The sequence below is a fragment of the Pseudorca crassidens genome, chromosome 7 (assembly GCF_039906515.1).
Source record: "Pseudorca crassidens isolate mPseCra1 chromosome 7, mPseCra1.hap1, whole genome shotgun sequence".
Classification (NCBI taxonomy): Eukaryota; Metazoa; Chordata; class Mammalia; order Artiodactyla; family Delphinidae; genus Pseudorca; species Pseudorca crassidens.
This window is the reverse complement of record NC_090302.1, coordinates 8380862-8404185: the sequence shown is the minus strand read 5'-3', so window position 1 is coordinate 8404185 and position 23324 is coordinate 8380862. Positions and strand designations below refer to the sequence as shown.

At 60.5% G+C, this 23324-nt stretch overlaps 2 protein-coding genes across 4 annotated transcripts in view; one reads left to right on the top strand and one right to left on the bottom strand.

The window, feature by feature from the left end:
* The window catches only part of LRSAM1 (leucine rich repeat and sterile alpha motif containing 1), a 45082-nt gene extending 36212 nt beyond the window's left edge, over positions 1-8870 (top strand). For all 3 annotated transcript variants that reach the window (XM_067743247.1, XM_067743244.1, XM_067743245.1), the window contains 6 exons: positions 1103-1198; positions 3114-3212; positions 4177-4308; positions 5370-5451; positions 6940-7073; positions 8150-8870. In XM_067743247.1, the coding sequence (XP_067599348.1) occupies positions 1103-1198; positions 3114-3212; positions 4177-4308; positions 5370-5451; positions 6940-7073; positions 8150-8275 (669 nt within the window). In that variant the 3' untranslated portion in view covers positions 8276-8870. The remainder of the gene's footprint in view (positions 1-1102; positions 1199-3113; positions 3213-4176; positions 4309-5369; positions 5452-6939; positions 7074-8149) is intronic.
* A 1538-nt stretch (positions 8871-10408) lies between these two features.
* The window catches only part of NIBAN2 (niban apoptosis regulator 2), a 51823-nt gene continuing 38907 nt past the window's right edge, over positions 10409-23324 (bottom strand). The window contains 11 exon segments of the mRNA XM_067743243.1: positions 10409-12517; positions 12977-13088; positions 14241-14305; positions 14308-14347; positions 14470-14586; positions 15040-15195; positions 15795-15982; positions 17041-17203; positions 17295-17399; positions 18146-18261; positions 22729-22896. Coding sequence (XP_067599344.1) covers positions 11925-12517; positions 12977-13088; positions 14241-14305; positions 14308-14347; positions 14470-14586; positions 15040-15195; positions 15795-15982; positions 17041-17203; positions 17295-17399; positions 18146-18261; positions 22729-22896 — 1823 coding nt within the window. The 3' untranslated portion in view covers positions 10409-11924.

Here is a 23324-nt window from a genome sequence, read left to right as displayed (position 1 = left end):
CTGGGTGTCCTGCTCACACAGATGTGGAGGCTGCAGAGACTAGCAGACAGCGTTCTGGGCTGCAAATCTGGGACCCGGGTTGTCCTCGCACAGTCTTGCCGTGTGACCTGGCTGGGGAGGGAGGGAGGGGCAGCCCTTTCCCTTCTCTGTACCTTAGTCTCCCCAGCTGTACGCAGAAGGGTCGGATCAATGATGTGTGAGGACATGTGCCCCGTACCAGGCTTTTGAGCAGAGCCTTCTGTCTGTCACCGTCCCTGTGTCTGTCCTCAGTGGAGCAGTCTTCATTTGTCTCATGGGCTTCTCAATGCAGGAGAAGAACGCTGAGGTCTGGAGTCCCACGGGTCTGTCACCGTATGACTTTAGGCAGGTTACTTCCCCTCCCTGGGCCTCCATGTCTCCCCTGCATAAAGGAAATAGTCTTCCAGGCCCAGCCTGTGTCTCAGGGCCATCAGAGAGGAGTGGGCTAGCAAATGGAAAGGCCTCAGCCTTGCGGGGTTGGTGGAGCTCTGAAAGAAGATGCAACCACCGTGCTTGGTGGGTGCCCATGCATCCTGCCTATTAGAGCTGTGGGGCTCCTGTTTTCGGGGTCTCCATGGGGTTTCCAAGAGGAGGAGAAGAGTGGAACGCAGACACAAATGGGGCTTTCTCGGGTTTGCACATCACTCCGTCTGCGTAGAGCCTTCCTGGCTGGCGTGGGTCCCTCACCCACCCTCCCTCCCGCTGTTTGCTTCTGCCCACGTGCTCCGTAGTCAGTGAGACTGGAGTCAGGTACCTGCTGCTTGTCATTCCCTTTGTTTGATGTTTCTTACCACTGCACTGTGTTCGGTCACTAGATCCCGTGCCTGGCCTTACCCCTTGGGGAAGGGAGGTACAGGCTGGTGAGAAGGTGGGGAGGGGATGCTGGGGCAGAGAGGCCCCTCTGCTCTGTTCCCCAACTCTCAGCCTGAGATCAGGGACAGAGCCTTGAATGGAGTCGGAGCCACTGTGGCCCCCGGCTGCCAGCTGAGAACTGAGTGAGGGGGATCCTGCTGCCGCGCTGCGGGGACTTCTTGGGCCGCGGTACTGCGAGTTTCCCAGCGCTGGGCGTGGTCTTGTGTTGCAGGAGATGATCTCGGAGCAGCGCTGGGTCCTGAGCTCCCTGCTCCAGCAGCTGCTCAAAGAGAAGACACAGCGAGAGGAGGAGCTCCGGGAGATCCTGGTGCGTCTGGCTTCCGCGTCCAGAGTCGCTAATGGGTTTGCTTCCCCTAAATGCTCTTGCCGTTCTTAGGAACACTTTCATTAGTCTAGTAGTAGTTGTTCATCAGAGAAAAAATGGAAAGTACAAAGGAAAAGAATCTCACTCCTGAGAGTTGTCTGTTGCTAATATTTTGAGGTATGTTTTCCAAACATCGGGATGCATGTTTATCGCGGTGTGTGCACGTGCCTGTAACACGGAACTGCGCCCCCGTTTCCAACCAGCTCGTTCGCACCTGCTCTTTCCTGTCTTTCGCGTCCTCTGCGTTCCTTCCGTGGCTGCATTGAGATGGGCCCTTGTTTGGCCTATTGTCGAGCATACTTCCCGTTTTTTACTCTTAATAAGCAAGGCTGTCTCGGCAGCTAAGTATCTGAGAACAGCCACGGGTATTGGCTCAGGACAGATGCGCAGGAGAGTACTTGGTGTGTCCGGGGCAGGCCGTTTAGTAAGCCTTCGACAGGGGTTGCCCAGCTGCCCCCCCCGGACCCAGATGGGTTTGCCTCTGGCACATCATCAGGGTGGCAGAGCCCCCTTTAGGGGGCAGGTCAGGGTCACTTCCTCCAGAGCCCAAGTGCACCTGAGTGGTCAGGACCCAGTCTTTCCTGTGGCCTTGTTACCGCCCCAGACGTCCTCTGAGCTCCACCGTGGGCCAGGCCCTGTGCCGGGCATGGAAAGGAGCGAGACCAGCTTCTTCCCGAGCCCTGCACGAGCCCAGATGGTGTGTTTGTGCCAGTCAGAAGCTGCCTGTTCCTCACGGTGCCTCACGGCCATCACCTCCAAATTGCATTAATGTGTGACCCGCTCCCTGAGTGCTGCATAAGGGGCAGCCATGCCGTGGCCGTGTGCTCCCGCCCTCAAGGGGCCTTGGGGACTCACTGTGCACCTCATCAGGACATGGCCATCAGGGTCATGGGCTCCCAAAGAGAGGTGTGCCCGCAGCCCAGAGAGGGCCAGGCCGGAAAAGGGGAGCCAGCTCGGCAAGGTACAGGAGGGACCACTAGGGGGAGCTGGGGAGATGCCTGCAGTGTAATCCTGCCGCCCACATCACATCGACCCCCAGCGCAGCTGCAGTCCTGGGTGGGTGGCTTGGTGGTTGAGAGCGCAGGCTCCGAGCAAGACAGACCTGGGTCTGAATCCTGGCCACGACACGGGCAGCTCTTTGACCTTGGGCTGGCTGGTATTCACTCTGAACTAATCACTCCCGTTTCTTCACCTGTGAAGTAGAAACTACTTCACAGAATCGTGAGAATTAAGTACAAGGGCATCTCCCAGTGCACAGCACGGTCTGGCACGAAGTGCCCTGACGTTGCTGCTGCTGCTGTTAGTATCGTGTGTTCACTGCTGTGTCCTCAGCGCCCAGAACAACGCTCAGGAACGTGTGAGTGATGGAGGAATCGGCTTGAATGGCATGTTTATAATTCTCCGGCTTCGTCAGGTGAAGCCCACTCCAGAAGCCGAAGGTGTCCTCAGCATCTTATTTCTCTCCCTGCCTGGCACCCAGAGGACACACTAAGCCTTCTTGGGGGAAGGAGACGGCTGCCTAGTACTTTGCTCTTCCCATAAGCAGATGAGAAGGTGTCCCCCTCCAAGTCATGATGGCTGGGGAAGGGGGGCGGGCACCAGGTGTCAGCAGCCCAGGTTCCGGTCCCCCCACCAGGTATGCTGTGTCTGAGATCGTTCTCAGCAGTAAAGTGGGGGTAGTGAGGCTTCCTGCCTTTCCGGGCTCAGCAGTTTAAAGGGTGAGGCAACAGTGGGTAGGCACGTTCTTTGTAAAATACCAAGTCATCCACGTGCTCAGAGGAGCAGAGTTCACAGGTGTCACTGTCATTGTTTCTATTCACTGACTTGTAACTAACAGTGTCTGCTTCCTTCTTGGCAGACGGAGTTAGAAGCCAAAAGTGAAACTAAGCAGGAGAATTACTGGCTGATTCAGTATCAGCGGCTCTTGAACCAGAAACCGTTGTCCTTGAAGCTGCAGGTGAGGATTGCTGGCGCCCACCCTGCAGGAGCCTCTGGCCTCAGCGGTGCCCGGCTTCCTGACCTGTCCAGTTTAATTCCATTCATATTTCTGGTGACTAAGTGTACCAGGTCCCCCGGGCAGGGACAGAAACGAGAGGGAGGAGCATTGGTTCTGGTGACTTTTCAGTCACTTCTGGGCGGAGCAGAGACCCACAGCCCACTGTGCGCTCACCAGTGCAGGGGCTGCGGATGGGACAGACGTGGTCCCCAGTCTCCCCCACCTCCCCCTCCCCCTCCCCTCCCCCTCTCCTCCCTTTCCCCCTCTCCTCCCCCTCTCCTCCCTTTCCCCCTCTCCTCCCCCTCTCCTCCCTTTCCCCCTCTCCTCCCTTTCCCCCTCTCACACACATGCACACACACACACCCTTTTTTTTTTTTTTTTTAATAAAAATGGAGTCTTTCTTGGGAATTCCCTGGTGGTCCAGTGGTTAAGACTCTGCGCTTCCACTGCAGCAGGCACAGGTTCGATCCCTGGTCGGGGAGCTAAGATCCCACAAGCTACGTGGCACGACCAAAAAAACAAACAGGAGTCCTTCTATAAGGCAATTCTGGCAACTTCCTTTGTCCCCCCAACAGTAGTGACAGGCTGTTGTCCAGGCCCGTGTGCGTAGATCTCCTCGTTGTTCCCAGACGAGTGCACAGCGTTTAGGATCTGCACGAGCCCTCACTTGTTTAAACAGTCCCCTCTTGATGGGTACTTAAGTTGCTTACGTTGTCAAGTTTACAGAGTGGCAGTGAACTAACTTCCTCGTGCGTCTATCTCTATGCCCTTAAATATCCATTTTTGTAGGAAAAGTTCCAAGAATACGTTTTACATATTACGTTGTATGTATTTGCACTCTTCGTTTGCTGTTGTGAGTAATGGCTTCTTGGTTTTTTCCCCCATCCGTGGTGCGCTTGGCTTCTCCCTTGGGTCTGTCCTGTAGGAAGAAGGCCTGGAGCGCCAGCTGGTGGCCCTCCTGGTGGAGCTGTCGGCCGAGCACTACCTTCCCATCTTCGCCCACCACCGCATCTCACTGGACATGCTGAGCCGGATGGACCCTGGGGACCTGGCCAAGGTGGGCAGCAGCTGCGCCTCGGGGGGGGCAAGGGCAGCGGGCAGGGCCCTGGCCCAACCCAGCCAGGCCGCTTGCTCTTCACGCAGTTCTTGGTGGGGCCCGTGTCATCAGCTGTCAGAGCCAGAACGTGTGCCCCATCTGCCCCCCGTCATGTGGCTACAAAAGCCAGGGCTTATGGGTGCTGCTGACCCCAGATTGGTGCCCCCCGTGCCCCACCCCGTTCAGATTGGATCTTCACCGCGTAGGGCTGGACAGCCAGGACCTTGGAGCTCATCTGGACCAGCCCCCTCCCCACCCCATGGATTTAGTTATCACAGCAGCAGCGCTGCCCGAGCCTGGTACACGCTGCACTAATTCATTTACCCTTCAAGAGAGACGAGTACCGATGCCGGCAAGTACCTGACAGTGCCGGGCGCTGTTCGAAGCATGTGTTATATGCGGATTCATTGAATCTTCCCAACAACCTGGGCGGGCACGTGCTGACACTGTCATCACCTTTCGGATGAGGAGGCTGAGACACAGCAAGGTAGCATTTGGCCCGAGGTCGCGCAGCAGAGCCAGGACTGGTGCCGGGGTCCATGCTGTTGACCGCTCTGCTGTACTGCCCGGCCCTCGGCAGACGCAGGCACCGGGGCTCAGAAGGGCGACACGACTGTCACCCACGCTCAGGAGCACTCTCTCTGGAGGCTGAGGGACTGTGATTCTGGCACGGCCCCTTCTCAGCAGCTCAGCCTCGGTGTGAACCACCTGACCGTGCAAACTGTGCCAGAGGGTCCTGACTTCCTGGTCGTCACGGGGGTGATGGGAGGTCATGCGGCTGAAGCTGTCAGCACAGCCCCTGTGCGGGCTTCGCACTTGCTAAACTGTCGCTGTTGCTGGTGTTGGTTTCCCTCTGGGCCTCAGTGTCTCCCTCTGCTGTACGGATTGTCGGGCCCTCGTGGGCCTCCACCTTTCCAGCTGAGGGTGCTGGAAGCCAGGGAGGAGGTAGTGGCTCTGACCGTGCTGCACAGTAGGTCCCTTGCCCAGCCCAGGCCTTGACCTGCCCTCCTTGGTCCAAGCAGGTGGGCGTCTCGGAAGCCGGCCTGCGGCACCAGATCCTGCGCAGAGCCCAGGAGCTGCTGGACGCGACCAGGGCCCGGCCAGGTACCGATGCGGAGCCCTCCCCTGAGCAGAGCCCTTACGTGTGGGCTGCGGTTGGGGGCGTCCCCTGTTTACAGTTCAGGACGAGTCCTAAGGGCCACTTCTAACCCTGGCCAGTCCTTAAGCTTCCCTCCTAAAGGAACAATTTATAAATGGGAAAAGCAGGCTCCAAAAATGGAAAAAAAGAACTTTTCCTATAGCAGTTTCAGGCCCCTTCTGGCTTCCCTAAACCCACCCTACTAGACGTCGGGAACCACACACTCAGGATCCCTGGAGTAGAGGGAGAAATCAGCCAGACCCAGCGCCCACCCCATGCCCAGCACTGCGCCCCAGGCCAGGCCTGTGGTTTGGACGTAGAAAGGGGGTTGTGAGGGTTGTGAAGGAGGTGCCCTGCCCTCATCCGGGGGCCCGGGAGAGGGCAGGTGCTGTGGCTGACCCAGGGGAAGGTCTCCTGTGTGCCGAGCAGGATGGGTATCAGGCATCTGACGACCACCATGCCAGGTCACCTTCGCGGCAGCCCCGTGAGGTGGGCACCATTGTTACCCGCATCTGAGAGATGAGGAAACTGAGGCAGAGACAGGCTAACCCTAACCCTAACCCTGAGGGAGGGGCTGGGCTGGAAGGCTCCTGAGCTCCAGAGGGCAGGAGAGCCTCAGGAGTTTCCCCAACAGTTCTCTTTCTGAGCCCAGGACTCAATATGTGTTACATTAAATATAGAAGTGCCCCTTACAGTGATGGTTTGGGGGGGACACCATGTACCCCTAGAGGGTCCAGAGTGCTTGCGATAGGCTTTTTAAAAAGAAAACTTCAGGTTTTTTACAATTATAAAAAATGCTACTTGTAATTTAACCCGTAGAATAAATGAAAAACATGAACTGAGGGGGTGGGGATCAGGGATGGAGAGAGACTTGAGGGTGTCGCTGGTGCACGTGGTGTGATAATGAGAGAGACCGATTCTGATGTCCTCCTTCGCGGCGGTTGGGACCCAGGCAGGGGACATGCTGGGGCCTCTGCCAGGGGACAGGGGGAGCAGCCTTGAGAGCTGCTCACTCCTCTCCCTGCCCCTCTGGGCTACCTGCGCCTGGGCCCCTGGGTGGAGAATGTGCGAGCGAGGTCCGGTCCTAGCCAGGGCTGCTGCGGGGCAGCTCTACCACCAGATGGCCCTGTGGCCTCGGGCAAGTGGCTTCCCCCTCTGAGCCTCCTGATTTCTCATCTCTGACAGTGATGAGCCCTACTTGCAGGGTGGCTGTGAAGGATTCAGAGTGTGTTAGGGGCAAGAGGCCCCAATTAACCGGTGCCCCAGCTGTCCCGTCTTACAGGTGGGGGAATGAGGCTCAGCAAAGAGAAATGAGGGTGTGTAGGAAGGCAGGGTCCTGGTCGGATCCCATCCCGCTCCGGCTCCCTGCCACTTGGGGCAGGCGGGGCCAGGGGAGGCCCCAGGGATCGGGGTCAGGTGGGCGTGACCCAGCCTCAGCCTCTCTGTCCCCACAGAGCTGCCGAAACCACCCCAGGGCGAGGTCCTCCCCACGGCCCCTGAGGAGCTTCCCGAGGCAGTAAGACCATCGGCCCCCTGCGCGGAGCTGGAGGCCCAGACCTCAGAATGTGTTGTGTGCCTGGAACGGGAGGTAAGTCTGGGGCAACAGGCCCAGTGCCTGCCGTCCGGAGCCTCCCGGGCAAAAAAACAGGAAATTAAAATGACCCATGATCCCATTACCCAAACATGAGTAATGCTATGTTTTCTGGGCCTTTTTCTTCAAGAGTTTTTTCTCCCACTTAGGAAGTTTCCCTTCATATATGTATTAAGTCATTAAATATCAACAACACAATTTTCTCTGAAGAGACTTTAAAACCTGTTTTTAAAACTAACAAAATTGACACCTATTATAAAAATTCAGCAATGTAGCACGTAAAATACTCCCCCTCCCCCGAGTGTGATCCTGCTTAGAAAGGTTGCCACGTGAGCAGTTTGATTACCCTATGGTTTGTTTGTTTGTTTGTTTTGCGGTACGCGGGCCTCTCACTGTTGTGGAGCACAGGCTCCAGACACGCAGGCCCAGCGGCCATGGCTCACGGGCCCAGCCGCTCCGCGGCATGTGGGATCCTCCCGGACCGGGGCACGAACCCATATCCCCTGCATCGGCAGGCGGACTCCCAACCACTGCGCCACCAGGGAAGCCCTACCCTGTGGTTTTTGCTGGGCTCAGGGAATGCGGTGATACAGGGGGCCTTGGTGGTTATAAATTTAACCAAACCCCTGCTCTGGGCCCTGGAGGTGGCTTCCTAGCTCTTGTTATTACCAACAGTGCTATACTGAACAGCCTTGAACAGAATTTGGAGCACATCCTTGGTTCTTTACTTAGGATAACTTACTAAAAAGAGGAAATGCTAAAGCAAAGAATAGACACACTTCCATGGCTTTTAATCCATAATGCTGGGGTGGTTTTGAGACCGAGGGGGCCGGGCAAAGTGCACAGAAAATCCAAAAATTGGGAACAACGTGCACATCCAGCAGCTGGGCTGGTGAGATAGGGCGGGGCTGTGAAACGTGCGGCTGTTACAGAGAGGGGCAGACAGTGACCATACGGGCGGTGGAGCGTGACGACCGTGCTGTCAGATCTTTGGGGGCCGGGGGCCTCACTTGCCCCATCCCCGGGGAATCAGGCCGGGCTGGTTCCCAGACACTCCCGCACTCTCTCCTCAGGCCCAGATGATCTTCCTCAACTGCGGCCACGTCTGCTGCTGCCAGCAGTGCTGCCAGCCCCTGCGCACTTGCCCGCTGTGCCGCCAGGACATCGCCCAGCGCCTCCGCATCTACCACAGCCGCTGAGCGCCGGCCGCCGCCCGGGCCTGACACCTCCAGCCCCACCTCTGCTACCTGCGGGCCCAGGGCTCCAGCTCCCGCTCTGTTCTCCATGGACTAGTACGGGCCCCTCTGTCCTGGCCCAGGCGGAGACAGGAGTGTTCCTGACCAAGGACAGAGCCAGCGTGAATACCGTGGAGGAGAGAGGACCCCTCGCCGCACGAGGACAGGGTCTGGGGGGTGGGGTACCAGCATGCCTCCATCTGAGCACAGGCCTGAGTGTCTCAGCTGCCTCTGGCAGTCACGCCCCCCCACCCAGGAGCCTCCTCGGGAGCCCGGGCAGTGCTGTCCCACGGGGCAGGGTGGTGGGGGTGCAGGAGGGCCCTGGCCGAGGGGAGAGGTGGGGAGGCCACCGTGTCCTCGGACTGCCTGGCCAGAGTGTGTTCAGGGCGGGCCTGGTGCCACAGCGACGTCGGCCCCTCCTCGCCTCCCTCTGCTCTCCCCGCACGCTGGGCCCCTCCTCTCTCCAGCTCTGCACCTCCTCACCCCACGCAGCTCCAGGGCAGGTACTGAGCTTTGCAGACCCAAAGCAGTAACGTCAATAAACCCATCTCCAGCCGCCTCCTCCAGAGTCATCACTGGGTCCTGATGGAGCCCGGGGAGGGGGAGGGGGTCGCAGCTGAGTCAGAAGGGAAGGGGGGAGGTGGGGTGTTCCCAAAGGTGAAGTTATCCAAACCTCCCTTGTTGCAGGTGGAGAGACCAGGGCTCTAAGAGAAGGGCTCAGAAAGTCTGCGGAGCTCGTGGTGCCGTGTGGGCTGTGCTACGTGCTCTGTTATCGTTACCCCAGACCAGGGGGCTGGATGTCCCGGGCCCTGCGACAGGAACGTGGTGGTGCTGGCTCTGGAGCCTAGAAGCATCTTGAGCCCTGAACCCGTGCAGCCGCGCGGTTGTTCACCGCACAGTTGCGGGAGCCGTGCTCCTGGTACTCGCCGTAGAGCTGCGCCTCTGTCGTGCGCCTTCTGGCAGACAGTTCTGAGCCAGGGGCAGCTTTTCCTTTGGGCTACAGGCAGGCCTGCTCGGGGCGCCTGGGCTCTGCCTCCAGCTAACTCTGACTCTGGCCAACCTTCCACATCCTAGTTCCCCATCTGGTCAGCAAGGGACACGATGGAGCCCTGACGTAGGCCGGCGGCCACCAGGGAGCCCTGACTGCTCATCGCAGGCACAGCGTAAGAGCCGGCGGGATGCAGGGGACAGGCCCTCACTCTCCCTGCCTTGTTGTGACAGTCCTGCGGGCTGAAACAGGACGGATGAAAGGCCCATGTGGTGTGAGTCCTGCTTTCCAGGTACCCGGGGGACCTCTGATGGTTTCCCTCCCCACACACCCTGCTGGGCTCTGCTAAGCTAAGGGGAGACTGAGGCCTGAGGTGGGCAGGGCCACCTCGCAGAGCACAGTGTTTGGCGGGTCTCCTTGAACCCTCAATAGGCCCCCCCTTTTATAGACGAGGAGCCTGAGGTTGAGTTCGGTGCCTTGCCAAGGTCAACAGCAAGACTGCAGCTGAGCCCCTGCTTCCTCACCTCAGCCCTTAACAAGCCTTCAGCCACTGGCCACCGTCCCCCAAGGTGATGGGGGCCCCATAGCCTCAGCCCAGGTTCCCCGCCTTCCTGGACCTCAGTTTACACATCGGTGAAATGTGACAATGGTGCCCGCCGCCTGGAGCTGCCGTGAGGCTCCTAGTCTTGCAAGTAACGTGCACGGCCCACAGTAAGTACTAGCTGTGTGAGCAGGAGTCTTACACACTGGCATCACTGTTTGGATCTAGTGTGAGCCTCGGGCCCACCCGCCATGGGCACCCAGGGCCACGTGGCCATAAAGTAGCTGCCCTCCTGCCCTCAGCATTGCCCGAGACGCCCAGAGGGGCACCCTGCATAGATCTGGCTGAGGAAGCCGTCTGAGCTGCCAGCAGGCGGGTCACCTACCTGCTGTGTCCCTTCTCTCCAAGCCTCAGTTTTCTCCTCTGTAAAATGGGATAATAGAACTCTGGCCATGCACCTGTAAGCACTCGGTCAAGCGGCCATCCCAGAAAGTCGAGGTACACAGGTGCTCCTAGTCCGTCTCCAGCAAAGGTCTCGCCCTGCTGGGACCACACGTGGGCCACTGGCTTTAAATAAAGCATTTATTGATTAGTAGAAGCTTAAACAGTTTGCATAATATTTTCAATACAAGATTTGAGGATGATTTGGAAAACCACAAAAGAAGGCACCAAAGGAGAGCATCTTCAGACGGAACGTGTTGGTAAAAGAGGTTAGTGAGGCGTTGAGTTTAGGGCTTGGGGGACTGGGGGGGGCAGGGGTCCCTGAGCACCAGCCAGTGCTTCACGTCCTGTGGGTCCCAGGGCCCAGTCCAGGAAGGAGATGAGGGGATGGAGGAGGCAGGGCTGGGATGGCGTTGACGACCCTGAAGGACTCGGTTTCTGCCCTGCCCACCCTCCCCTCCCCTCCAAGCAGCAGGGGAGGGGGTGTGGGAAGGCCAGGAGGCCCCAGCCCCTGGGGATGGTCTCGGCTTGACCCTCACCCCAGGAAGGGGGATGGCTGGGCCCCCACGTGACTCAGGACATTTGAAGAGTCCTGGAGTTTTCAGGATGGGGTGACCGGAAACTCAGAGCACAAGGGGCCGAGCCCCAGCCTGACGCAAGAGCTCAGTGGTGCCCTGGGGTGCCTCGGCCCATCCTCCTGCCCCTCACGAGCCCCGCAGCTCCCTGGGAGGACAACGCGTACCTTGGAAGTGGCCTGCAGAGTCCACACCCACCCGGCCCTGCCACTGAGCAACATGCCACCGCCCCCCACCCCCCGAGCCCAGCACGGGGGACAGAGGAACTCCGGAGACTGGACCCCAGCAAGTGGAGGGGGAGGCAACGGCCCAGCTTCCAGCAGCCCTCCATCTGCCACCGCGCCCACCCTCCCAGCAGTACCTCTGCAGAGGTCACACCCTCCTTCCCTCAGACACGCCCTCTCCCTCCTCTCCCCAGACCAGCCCGTTCCAGGCCTTTCTTGTTCTCTCCTCAGGCCCACGGCCCCATCCCCCTCCGCGAGGCAGCTCTCCCCCAGCCTGAAGGCCCCTCCTTGCACATCCCCTCACCCGGGGCAGGACAGCAAGGCCAGTATCCACTCCAAAACTGGCCTCTGGGGCCCAGCCAGGAGGAGGGAGGAGCGGGGCCGAGACAGGCCTCAGCACTCCGTCTTCCTGGTTCCAGCGAGCGCCTTGGTGCGAGCAGAGGATCCATGGGCTCTGTGTCACAGCAGATGCTACTCTTCCCGCCCTCTTCCCAAGGACGGCAAGACCCACGAGGGAAACGGGCCACAGAGGCAGGGCAGGGACGCAGGACTCAGGGACCCAGGGCCACCGCGCGCTCCCAGCCCCCTCCGCTGTGCTCTGCCCCCAGCAGGAGGAGGAAAGCCGAGATCATCCCACATAAGAGAAAACAGACCGACCAAGTGTGACCAAACCCAATAAAGTGACTCAGGTGGGCCCGTCTCCGCCCCAGAGGTGCCACACCAGCCTGGCCCCATCCCCACCTGGAAGGCAGAGATCCAGCGCTCCCCGCCCAGAGCCGAGCCTTCCAGTGCCTCAGGGAGTGGCCCGTGCGCCATGTCCAACAGAAGCTCGGGGGCGACTGGCCTAGAACTCAGTCTGCACCCCTGCACCGTCCTCGGTGCTGGTATGGATTGGGGGGCGGCCGCCAGGGCCGGACACCTGCTCCCCGGTCTCCTGGTCACTGGGCTTGGGAGGCTCGAGGTCCGAGGCCTTTCCAGGCAGGAGCTGCCGGAGGGGTGAGGCAGGCGGTGAGGCGGCCTCAGGGGCTGCCCCGGGCTGGGGGCTCTCCTGGGCGGGGGCCCCATTGAGCAGGGGGCCGGCCAGCGGGGGGCTCTCAGCCTGCAGATCCCGGGCCAGCAGACCACGGAGCTCGGTGATGCTGTCTGCGGACGCAGGTGGTAGGGGCTCAGGGACAGCCTCGAAGGGCAGCCCCACCTCCTCGTCCTGGACCACGGACACCACCTGCTTGGCACGCCGGCGCTTTTCCGAGAGGGTGGCTGCTTCCGGGATGCCAGGGCTGCCGGGGTCCCCACCACTGTCACTGCTGCCGCTGTACTCCTCGCCCCAGTCAATGGGCAAGCCCTCGGCCAGCAGGTGCAGGTTGGGGTCGCTGTTGTGCATGACCACGCTGTCCCGGTACAGGTTGTGCTTCCTCTGCACGGCGGCCTCCTTCACAGCTACAGGACAGGAGGGCGGTGTCGGGACATTTACCACGGGGCTGACGGCCGCCAGCACACCCTACACTGCCCAGCTGTGACCTGCATCAGCCCCCAGAAGCCCCCCTCGGCCTAAGTGGGTGCTGTGACTGGGACGAGGCTTATTTCAGGCCTCAATGCCGGGAAGCAGGGGCTGTGACCGTACACCCTGTCACTCACCTGATGCTCCCAAAATGTCAAGGACCCACAAACAAACTAAGGCACAGGGATGCGATGCTACCCTGCTGGGACCACACTGCTAGTAGTGGGCCCACCCCAGCCCACGGCATAAGTCCTCTTTTCTTTGTAGCTTAGCTGACCCCACCAGGAAGACCTCTGGGCGGCCTCCTCCACCACCCTCCAGGCAGTAAGGGTCCCAACAGCAGCACCCGCCCCCCCCCCAGCTCTGCAGTCAGCCCCCGGGGGCCGGGAGGCACGCACCCTGCAGGATGTCCTTCATGACCGTCTGCAACACCACCTCCTCATACGTGTTCTCCACCAGGATGAACCTGGCAAAGTCCTCGAATATCAGCTCCTGGAACCGGGACAGCTCCTGCCGGGTGGGGGTGGGGGTGGGGCAGAGAGAGGGGAGGCCAGGGCTGTTGGTCAGGCCCAGGACTGGGGCTAGTGGGGGAGGGGAGAGGGAAGGGGAGAGGGAAAGGGAGAGGGGAGGGCAGTGGGGAGAGGAGGGGACAGGAGGGAGGAGGGGGACAGGAATGAGAGGAGGGGGGAGAGGAGTGAAGAGAGGGGAGAGGAGAAATGGGGAGGGGAGAGGAGAAGTGGGCAGGGGGAGAGGAGAAGTGTGGGGGGAGGGGTGGGGAGGGGAGTGAGGAGGGGGGAGGGGGGGAGAGGAGGGAGGGGGGAGAGGAGGGGGAGGGGGGAGAGTGAGGAGATGAGAGGGAGGAGGGGGGAGGGAGAGAATGGGGAGAGGGAGGGGGGGAGAGGGAGGAGAGGGAGGAGAGGGGAGAGGGAGGAGAGGGAGGAGAGGGGAGAGGGAGGAGAGGGGAGAGGGAGGAGAGGGGAGAGGGAGGAGAGGGGAGAGGGAGGAGAGGGGAGAGGGAGGAGAGGGGAGAGGGAGGAGAGGGGAGTGGGGAGAGGGGAGAGGGGAGAGTGGGGAGAGGGGGAGAGGGGGGAGAGGGGAGAGTGGGGAGAGTGAGAAGAGGAGAGAGGAGAGGGGGGAGTGGGGAGAGGGGGGAGTGGGGAGAGGGGGAGAGGGGAGAGTGGGGAGAGTGAGAAGAGGGGAGTGGGGAGAGGGGAGAGTGAGGAGAGGGGGGAGTGGGGAGAGGGGAGAGTGAGGAGAGGGGAGAGTGGGGAGAGTGAGCAGAGGGGAGAGTGGGGAGAGTGAGCAGAGGGGAGAGAGGGGAGAGTGGGGAGAGGGGAGAGAGGGAGAGTGGGGAGAGGGGAGAGGGGAGAGTGGGGAGAGGGGAGAGTGGGGGGAGAGGGGAGAGTGGGGAGAGTGAGGAGAGGGGAGAGTGAGGAGAGGGGAGAGAAGGAGAGTGAGGAGAGGGGAGAGGAGGGGAGAGGGAGGGGAGGGGAGAAGAGGGGTGAGGAGAGGAGAGGAGTGACGGGAGGGGAGGGGGAGAGGGGAGGGAGGAGTGAGGGGAGAGGAGTGAGGGGAGGGGGAGAGGCGAGAAAAGAGGAGAGAGGGGAGGGGAGGGAGAGGAGTGGGGAGGGGGAGCGCAGTGGGGGGAGAGGGCGCACTCACCGACTTGCAGGTGGGCGCCAGCTTCTTGAGCAGGAATGGGATGGTGATCTGCAGCAGAGCCTCCGGAAAAAGCGCTTCCGCACGGTGCTGCTGTCATAGTCGTATTTCTGCCAGGAAGAGCGGCCAGGGCACAGGAGGCTCTGGGTCAGGGAGCTCCACCGGTCCCTGGTCTGACCCGAGCCCCAGCGCCCCCCTGGGTGGAGGGGTGGGGCCTGGCCGGGCGGCTCACCTTCAGCACCCGCTCCAGGATGCGCTGGATGGACTTGCACAGCTCCTCCTTGGTGGGCCCCTTCCCCAGCTCCTGGTGCAGAAGGGTCTCGAAGGTGTACACGGCGTTGTCCATTTGCTGCCGGCGGGGCACACCACGGGGCACGTGAAAGGGGTGCCCGCCGGGAGGAGGGGGCGCCTGTGTGCTCAGCTGCCCGTTCACTCACTCACTCCTGTACTGTCTAGTGTGCTGGCTCAGGGCCGGGCACCGGGGCCACTCCCTGCCTCAGGGAAACAGAGGCCCTGGGCCCTGTGGGAAGGGGCTTAGGGAGCAAGAAGGGCCTCCCGGAGGAAGGGGTCTCTGAGACCCAAAAGATGAGTCTGAATTAGCCGGTGGGGGGCAGAGGGGCAGGGTCCAAACAGACCAGAGAGCAGAGCAGCGGAGAGCACGCGGGGGCCGAGTGTGGCTGCAGTGAGGCCCGTGGGGATGATGAGGAGGGGGCTGGGGAGGAAGGCCACAGAGGCAGCCTCTTCCCCAGGAGATGGGGAGCTGGGGACGGCGGGGGCAGCTGGGGTAGCACCCTGGGCTCACCTCACGCATGAGGATCTGGGCTCGCTGCTTGAACACAGACGTGCTGGACACGTCAAAACGCTGTTGCAGCCCATCGAGCCGCAGCGGCTCCATCTTCTCATAGCAGCTCTGCATCTTGAGGGGGTGGTACGCCAGCTGGGACAGCTTCTCCATGTACTGCAGGGAGGCAGAGACACGTGGGACCTGAGCTGGGGCCGCCAGAGGAGCCAGGCAGCCGGGAAGGCCATCCGGGGGTGGCGGTCACAAGGGCAAGCGCTGGAGGACCCGGGACAGGAAGCATGAGGATCTGAAGGCAGGAGGAGTGGGGTCCGGCAGCACAGCGTGTGGGGGAGAGGCCAGCCCGGGCGCTGGGTGACCTTGGGCAAATCGCTCACCTTCTCTTAGCCTCCAAGTCACGAGCTGGTTTTTCATGATCTCTAAGGTCTTCTATGGCTCTCAAATTCTATGATTATTATTGTCAATGGACTCCTCAGTTTGGGGTGTAGAAGACGCTGAGATTACAGGACCAATTCTGTCTACACCTGACAACTATGTGGGGTTCCAGGCAGCCGACTACCCCAGTGTGGGGTCTGTGGAAGACCGTTCACCCCGAGAACCAGAGCACTCAGAAGTGAGAGAGGCTGGCTGCATTTGTGGGGTGCACGCAGACCCTCCGTTCACAGGTTATGCCCCGGAGGGGAGCGGCCAGCCCTGATCACAGTGAGGGCCTGACGGGGGCCAGACCAAACCCAAACCCGGGGCCATGCCTGGCTCACCTCGCCCAGCTTGTCGATGCCGCCCTCATTGATGACGTTCAGGTTCATGTCGGTGACCTCCTTGAAGAAGACGTCCCGCACTTCGGTGAAGCCCTGGCTGGTGGGCACCATCAGGGCCTCCAGGATGGACGGGATATAGGGCTGGACATGATTCCGGACACACACCTCCGCCTTGGGGAGGATGGAGGCTGCGCAGAGGGAGCTGGTTAGCGGATGGCATCCCCGGTAGCAACTCCCACCATCCCAGACCCCCAGGCTAGAGGCAGGCTGTCGTATTATTCTTTAAAGAAAACCACTGGTGACAACATTAGCAAACTGAAGGATTCTTGAGGGACAGCTGCTAATGCAGCACAAATAACAGGGAGTTCTGAGACTGGACTCTGATGTTCCTGACACTGTGACGGCAAGAAACTAAGAAAACGGCTAGTGTGAAGGTCTCTAGGTTGGCAGTTTTTCTGTTTAGCTGGAGGAAGAGAACTCACCTTTGGGGGTCTTGCTCCTTCGTTTAAAAAAAAATGGAAAACACTTCAGTGGCTTCAATGAGCCTCTGGGTTTTGCAAACCCCGATTCTGCCCTGGAATGGTGTGGCCTGACTCAGCCCACCTATGGAAAAGGCTGCTTCCCTGTGGGCAGGGACCGTCTCCAAGACATTCTGACCAAGGCATTTTTTAGCCAGGGGGTGTTTTGACGTCCCTCCTTCTCCCCTGCCCAGCTAACGTTATTTGTTCCACACAATAAATGTCAACTCTCGGGGTCCTCCCCAGCTCACAGTGAGCACATCGGTTAGAGAATAACCTCGGGCAACTGACAACAGTCACAACTGTGGCCAGCGTGTGACGGATGACAAGTGAGTGAAGAGATCCCATCAGGCTCGGAACAGAAAGGAGCATCAGCTGACCAGAAAGGCTGGCTGAATGTGAATCACCGAAGTCAAGCTGATGTCGCTAAAATGACACATGGTAGATCTGATGACAAAGACGAAGAGAAGGCTTGAACCTCCTCAGCGTCATTTAGGTCACCAAGATCTGAGTCTATAGAAATAACAGCTGACAAACAACTCACAGGGGCGGGAAGAACAATGCCTCAGATTTGATTCTGGTGCTTTAAAAGTAATCAATGAATCAAGTCCTTCCTGTGAGATGCAAACGGATCCCTGAACAGGCAGGAGGGACCCCCTGACCCCGGAGGGCGGGTGGTCCCAGCACGTCCACCAGGCGATGACAGCCATAGCAGGTGGCCCTCCTACCTCGGATCTTGCTGGCCAGATGCTCCTTGGAGGTGATGATCTGGTCCATGTCAGTGCGGATGACCGCCTCCATGGCCGGCCGGGCCAGCTGCAGCTTGGACAGCACGGCCTCCAAGCGTGCCTTGGCCTGTTCATACACCATGCGGTACACGGTGTCTGAGATCTGTGGGCAGGGCGGAGGTGTCAGCGCCAGGCCGAGGGTGCCAGGCGGCTGCAGGCCCCCCACCCCTGCTCCCAAGCCCAGGCCTGCCCACCTGGATCCACTGCCGCTGTCGCTCCTGCGGTTTCCCCTTCAGCCGGGGGGCGAGCTCTGCCTTCAGCTCAGGGCCCAGCTCCTCCATCACCAGGTTGCTCAGGATCTAGGACCGGGAGGCACAGGCCGGGGCAGGGGTCGGAGCATGCCCAGCCCCTCCACATTCCGGCAAGCCCGGCCACTCAAACCCCCCTCAAAAAGCTGCTCTGGGCTTCCCTGGTGGCGCAGTGCTTGAGAGTCCGCCTGCCGATGCAGGGGACACGGGTTCGTGCCCCGGTCCGGCAAGATCCCACAGGCCGCGGAGCGGCTGGGCCCGTGAGCCATGGCCGCTGAGCCTGCGCGTACGGAGCCTGTGCTCCGCCACGGGAGAGGCCACAACAGTGAGAGGCCTGCGTACCGCAAAAAAAAAAAAAAAAAGCTGCTCTTTGCTCCACGTCTCCATTGCCCTCCCTCCTAAGCATCATTCCCACAGGTCCCAGCTCACCTGCTTGGGTGTCCTGTAGGATCCTGTAGGGGCCCCACCTCAGGACCATTGCACATGCTGCCACCCTGTCTGGAATACCACACCCTTCCCCCCTTGCCTGCACATGCAAGTGTGTGCGTTTACTTGTCACACGTCTGTTTCTCCTTCTAGGCAGCTCCCTGAGGGCCAGGACTGCGTCCCTCTTACAGTGCCCCCCAGCACCTAGTCCAGGGTCGGTGCTCAGTTAATGACTGAACAAAATAACAAGCAGCCCCCGCTGCGGGATCACCTCAGCCTCTACCCGCCCGAACCTGCAGCCAGGCTCCAGAGCCCTTGCCTGGGCCCCGCGCTGACTTGCGCAGCCTCCCCGCCAGCCTCCATGGCCTCACCTGCAGCTCGTTCCCACACAGCATCTCCCAGGTGCCGTACAGCTCCTTGGACTGGCGGTACATGCGGATGGCGTCAGTGAACGCGGGGCCCTCCACCTTGGAGTCCTCGGGGATCCCTGCCCGGGAGAGGGATGTAGAGAGGAGGTCGGTAGGATGGCCCGTGCCCTCCACCGAGACCAATGGGTTGACTGCCCAAACTCCCCCCACCTCTGACCCCCACGGCTCTTGTAGTAACAGCATCAGTAGTTGTTGCAGTGACAGTAACGATGAGAACCCACCAGCAGCAGTGGACAGCAAGACAGCCCTGCTCTGTATCCTCATCTCCTTCAATCCTCCCAACCAGCCCGAGCTGTGGGCACTGTCGTTTCCTCTGCTTTTCCAGATGAAGAAACAGGCTCCGAGGTCAGGCCACTGCCGAGGGTCCAAGGCCAGTGAGCAGCAGAGCCAGGACCAGAAGCCACCACCACCACCAAGGAGAGGCCACCCAGCACGGCAGACGGCATACCAGAGGCGCAGAGACCCTCCCTCCACCAGGGGGCTGCCAACCTCCCCCGCAAAGGGCAGGACAGTAAACAGTCTCAGCTTTGTGGGCCAGACGATCTCCGTCCCAGCCACTCAACCTGCCGTTGTAGCAGGAAAGCAGCCGCAGGCAGTGTGTGAACAAACGAGCCGATAAAACTGGATTTATTAAAATAGGCGATGAGCCCAATTTGCCTCGTAGCCTCGCTGCAGGTCATTGAACCCTAAGGGACCTCAGTTCTCCCTTCTGAATTGTGGGAACAATGACCAGCCTGGCCTCACACACCCACTGTGGGGCTGCAGGGACCACAGTGTGGACTGCAGAGGCAGGGCCTGGGGGCGGGCCCAGCGGGCACCACGTCGCACTTTATTAGTAACTGCAGCCACGAATGGCTCCTGCTGCCCTGGGCCCGCCTTGCTCACCGCCGTGCATCCAGGGGGCTGGAAATACCACTTCTCACTCCTGTCAATGATGGTGGCGGTGGTGGCCCAGATGAGTTTGCCCACCTCCCCCGTGCTGGCGAGGGGGTCAGTGAACAAGGCATGGGCCTCAGACTGGGTGCTGGGGAGGCAGGCTGCAGGAAGTCGCAACATCTGACTTCGGGACGAACGTGGTTAAACACCTCGCAGCCGGCCAGCTGGCCACGAGCCTGTGACCACTGCGTCCCCAGAGCCAAGGGAAGGGGGACTGGCAGCCAGTGCCTCCGAAACCCCGACCTCCACGGCAGTGACCACGGGCTGAGTCACCCCCCCAGAGAAGAGGCCCCTCTCTGGCGTGGGGAGAACCCCTCCCCCTCCACATCCGCTGACCCAGGAATCACCCTGCCTGGTGGGGCTGGAAGAGAGCTCAGAGGTGGGGAAACTGAGGCCCAGCCCCAGCCCTGCAGTGGCAGCTCCGTGGACCAGGATGGGGGCGTGAGGGGCGTCTCACCCTGCATTTCAGGGACCTGAGATGAGGGAGTGACAGGGGCAGAGCAGGGGTGTCCCAGCTGGGGTGCCGCGCAGAGCCCTGGGGTGGGTGCTGCCCAGCTGGGCCAGGGGAGGAAGCCCCTCAGGCTTAAGGAGGGGCACCGTCTCCCAGAGACCAGGTTTTGCCTAGAACAATCCAGCCATGCGCTATATGCAGCCTTTCTCACATTGGGGCATTTACAGTCTGCAGACGGCAAGCCGGGTGTGCCCGGCAGGGTCGCTCTCCAGGTGGCAGGACGCTGAGCCAGAGGGCTGGGCAGCAGGAAGGAGGCCGCCGATGCCGCCTCAGACCCTCAGGACGTCCCTACTCTGCTCGCCGAGTGGCTGAATCAAAAGGGCGGGTGACCCCTCCCGAGCTCTTCCCCTGAGCCTGGCTGTGAGGGGCTGAACTGTGTCCCTTCAAAGTCCTATGTTGAAGTCCTGACCCAGAGTGCCCTCAGAATGTGACTGACTGCAGACAGGGACTAGAGAGGAAATTAAGTTAAAACGAGGGGCTCAGGCTCGGCCTTGATCCCATATGTATGGCTGGTGTCCTCAGAAGAAGAAATCTGGACAAATTGCGCACACAGAGCGGGGACTGTGTGAGGACACAGGGAGACGGCAGCTGCCTGCTGGCCAGGGAGAGACACCTCGGAAGAAAACAGACCTGCTGACACCTGGATCTCGGGCTTCCAGCCTCCAGAATTGTGCAAAAATAAATTTCTGTCGTTTAAGCCGCCCAGTCTCTGGTCCCGTGTTACGGCAGACTAAGGCTGAGACCGCACACGCATTCCCTCACCTAATTCCCCAAACAGCTCCCAGAGGGACAGCTGTTCTCAGCCCCACTCTCCCCATGAGGAAACGGGCTCAGGGAGGCAAAGTCACTGGCTCGAGGCCACACCGCTAGGGAACGGCAGCCCCAGGGCCTGAACCCAGACTGGCCGACTCTAGCGAGACCTGGAGACTTCCTGCCTGTGGGGTCCTCAGGGCCAGGCTGAGAAAGGAAGCTACATTCCTCAGGCCCGGGCAGCAGGCAGACAGGAAGAGGCCTTGACCTCTGCACCCCAGGCCCAGCCCGAGGGGACAGCTCCGTGCCCGCTGCCTCTTGCTGCCCCAGCTGCTCCGGGAATGCAGGATGTGGGCGGGGGCCAGACGAACTGTGTCCACCCAGCTCGGCCTCCTTCCCCAGCCACCCCCCACTTCCTGGCAGCCCCTGGAGTGAGCAATTCCAGGCCCTGCAAATTCCAGGCCCAGCCCCCGAGGAAGCCGAGAACTTTCCCACAGTCCTCAGGGTGGAGGAAAGGCTCCTCTAAAACCACCCTGTCAGCTCCCAACACCCTGCGGCCGCAGGACGCCTCTCCCCCCGCCCCAGCAGCTCTCCCCGGCCTCCCCTCCTGCCCACAGGACCCACACCCATACCCCTCAGCCTCCTGGCTGAGCGCTCGCTATGTGCTAGGCACGGGGCCAAGAGCTCTACCCAACCCAGCTCATGTATTCCTCCCCACGATCCAGCAAAGCTTATCACAACTGCCATTGTGCGCACGGGGAACCGAACGGCGGCTCTTCCCCACCTGGTCTGTCCCCACCCGGCCTGGCCTGGGGTCACCTGGCCAGGTCTGCCATTAGCCTTGGAAACCTTCAGAGGGAGGAGCTGGGCCAGGGAGGGGGGAGGAGGAGGGACGGTGCCCCAGGCCAGGCAGCCGGAGCCCAGATCGCCTCAGCCGGTCCTGGCCCCTCAGCCCCCGGGGACCTGGGAACAGGAGGCTCTTTGTCAGCGGCAGGGGCTGGCCTGACTAAAGACCTGGTTCCTGCCGCCCGGCAGATTCCAGCCGGGGCAGAGGCAGCCCTGGAGAGCGGAGAGGACAGGGGACAGGTGGGGTGAGCCGAGTCACCGCACAGCCGCCTCCAGGCGTGGGTGCCCACTGTCCATCCAGCGGGTGGAGCTGCGCCCCAGGCATGCCAGGCGGGGAGAGTAGAGCAGAGGCAAGGGCAGGGCGGGAGCAGCGGCCTCCCTCTGCTGCCCAGAGGCCAGGTCACCGGGAAGGAATTTCAGGGTCCAGGATGGGGTTGCTCCTCCCATAAGGGCAGGAAGCCCCTCATGCCCCACCCCTCCGGCTGAGAGACAGTCACAAGCTTTTTTGATCAAACTCCTTAAAGCCCCACAAGGCCCTCCAGACCTGACCCCAGTGCCCCCTCCAGGCCCATTTCCAGGCACCCCCTCCCCACTTCAGGGTCTCGTGTATCCTCCTCTAAACTGCCCACACCCCTGGGCTTCTCTTCATGCTTGCTGCGACCTCCGTCTGGAACTCACCTCCCTCTGCTCTAGAACTATGCATCCTCCAGGTCTCAGCTGAACCCCGGCCTCCCCCACACACAGGATCAGCACCCCCCAGTACATACACACACTCCAGGTTCCCCAGGTGGCTCCCACCCGGCACCCAGCACAGCTGTGACTCATCACCGCCTGGTGTCCTCATCTGTTTAACATCTGTCTCCCCACCAGGCTGCCGGCAGCACGGGGACAGGGGCCATCCTCAGTGCCCAGCCCTGGGTCTGGCTCAGAGACATTAAAAGTTTTGTTAAGTGAATGAGTGACCTGGGAGAGACCTTGTAACTTTGCAGACGGGGACAATGAGACCCTGAGGGAGGAAGGGAACTCCCCAGACCCGGGTCCAGGTCCCTGAGAAGAAAGCAACGGTAGCATAAAACAATCTTTACCAAGCGTTGAGTGGATGCTCACTGTTCACAAACCCTCTGAGACACAGGAGAGATTATTAGCCCCATTTTACAGAGGCTTCAGAAGGTAAGTTGGTCTCCTAAGGTCCTGTTGCTGGAAAGTGGCAGAATCAGGATTTTTATCTTGTGACCCAAGGGCTCAACAACTGCATCCCTCTGAGAACAATATCCCAAATTCTGTTTAAGAGCATCACAGAACTGTTTTCATCAAGGAAGACGGTGAAGGGCAGCATGACAGTGGTTTCGAACAGCCCCAGAAGGAAACGCAGAACAGCTCATAGAGCAGGGTGGCCACACCGCACTCAGCCACTAGGTGTCGCCACTCAGCACATAATCCACGTAACCCCGCTCCCAGCTCCTGGTGCCTAAAGGCGGCTCACCGTTGTTGCAGTGGCGGACGCAGTCCTGCAGGACAGCCTGCCACTTGTCCTGCTCAGCTTCCGTCATCATGCAGAAGTAGTAGTGACGCGCAGAAGGATGCCAGAGGATGAGCGGGAACTGCGTGGGGCACTTGAGGACGGGGGCAGTGCCCGATTTTGATGTGGTCCCTGTGGAGACAGTGCCCTCTGAACAGCTGCCCTCTGTGGCTTCCCTCGGCCAGAGGACGCCAGCAGCTGACCCCTCGCCCTGCCATGAGGGGCAGACTCAGGTCCAGAGAGAGCTGGCCTGTCCCGGGGTGACCAGAGAGTCAGTGGGGAGGCCACGTCCTTCTCTCTTGCTCCACAGCCCGGCTAAAGGAATGTCAGACTCCCCCAGCACCGTTTCTCAGAGCTGGTAACGCAGGCACCTCCCTGGGGTCAGGTTCTAAACTCAGTGCATGAGGCACAAATAACACAGGGTCAGAGCCCTCAGGGTCAATGGCCAAGCATTACCTTCTTGGGTTTCCCTTCAAATTTCAGCAGCAGAGGCCAAAGTGTGGCTTAAATGTCCAAGGCGGGAGGGAGGTATGGATGTGGGAGATAGAGAATAAATAAAA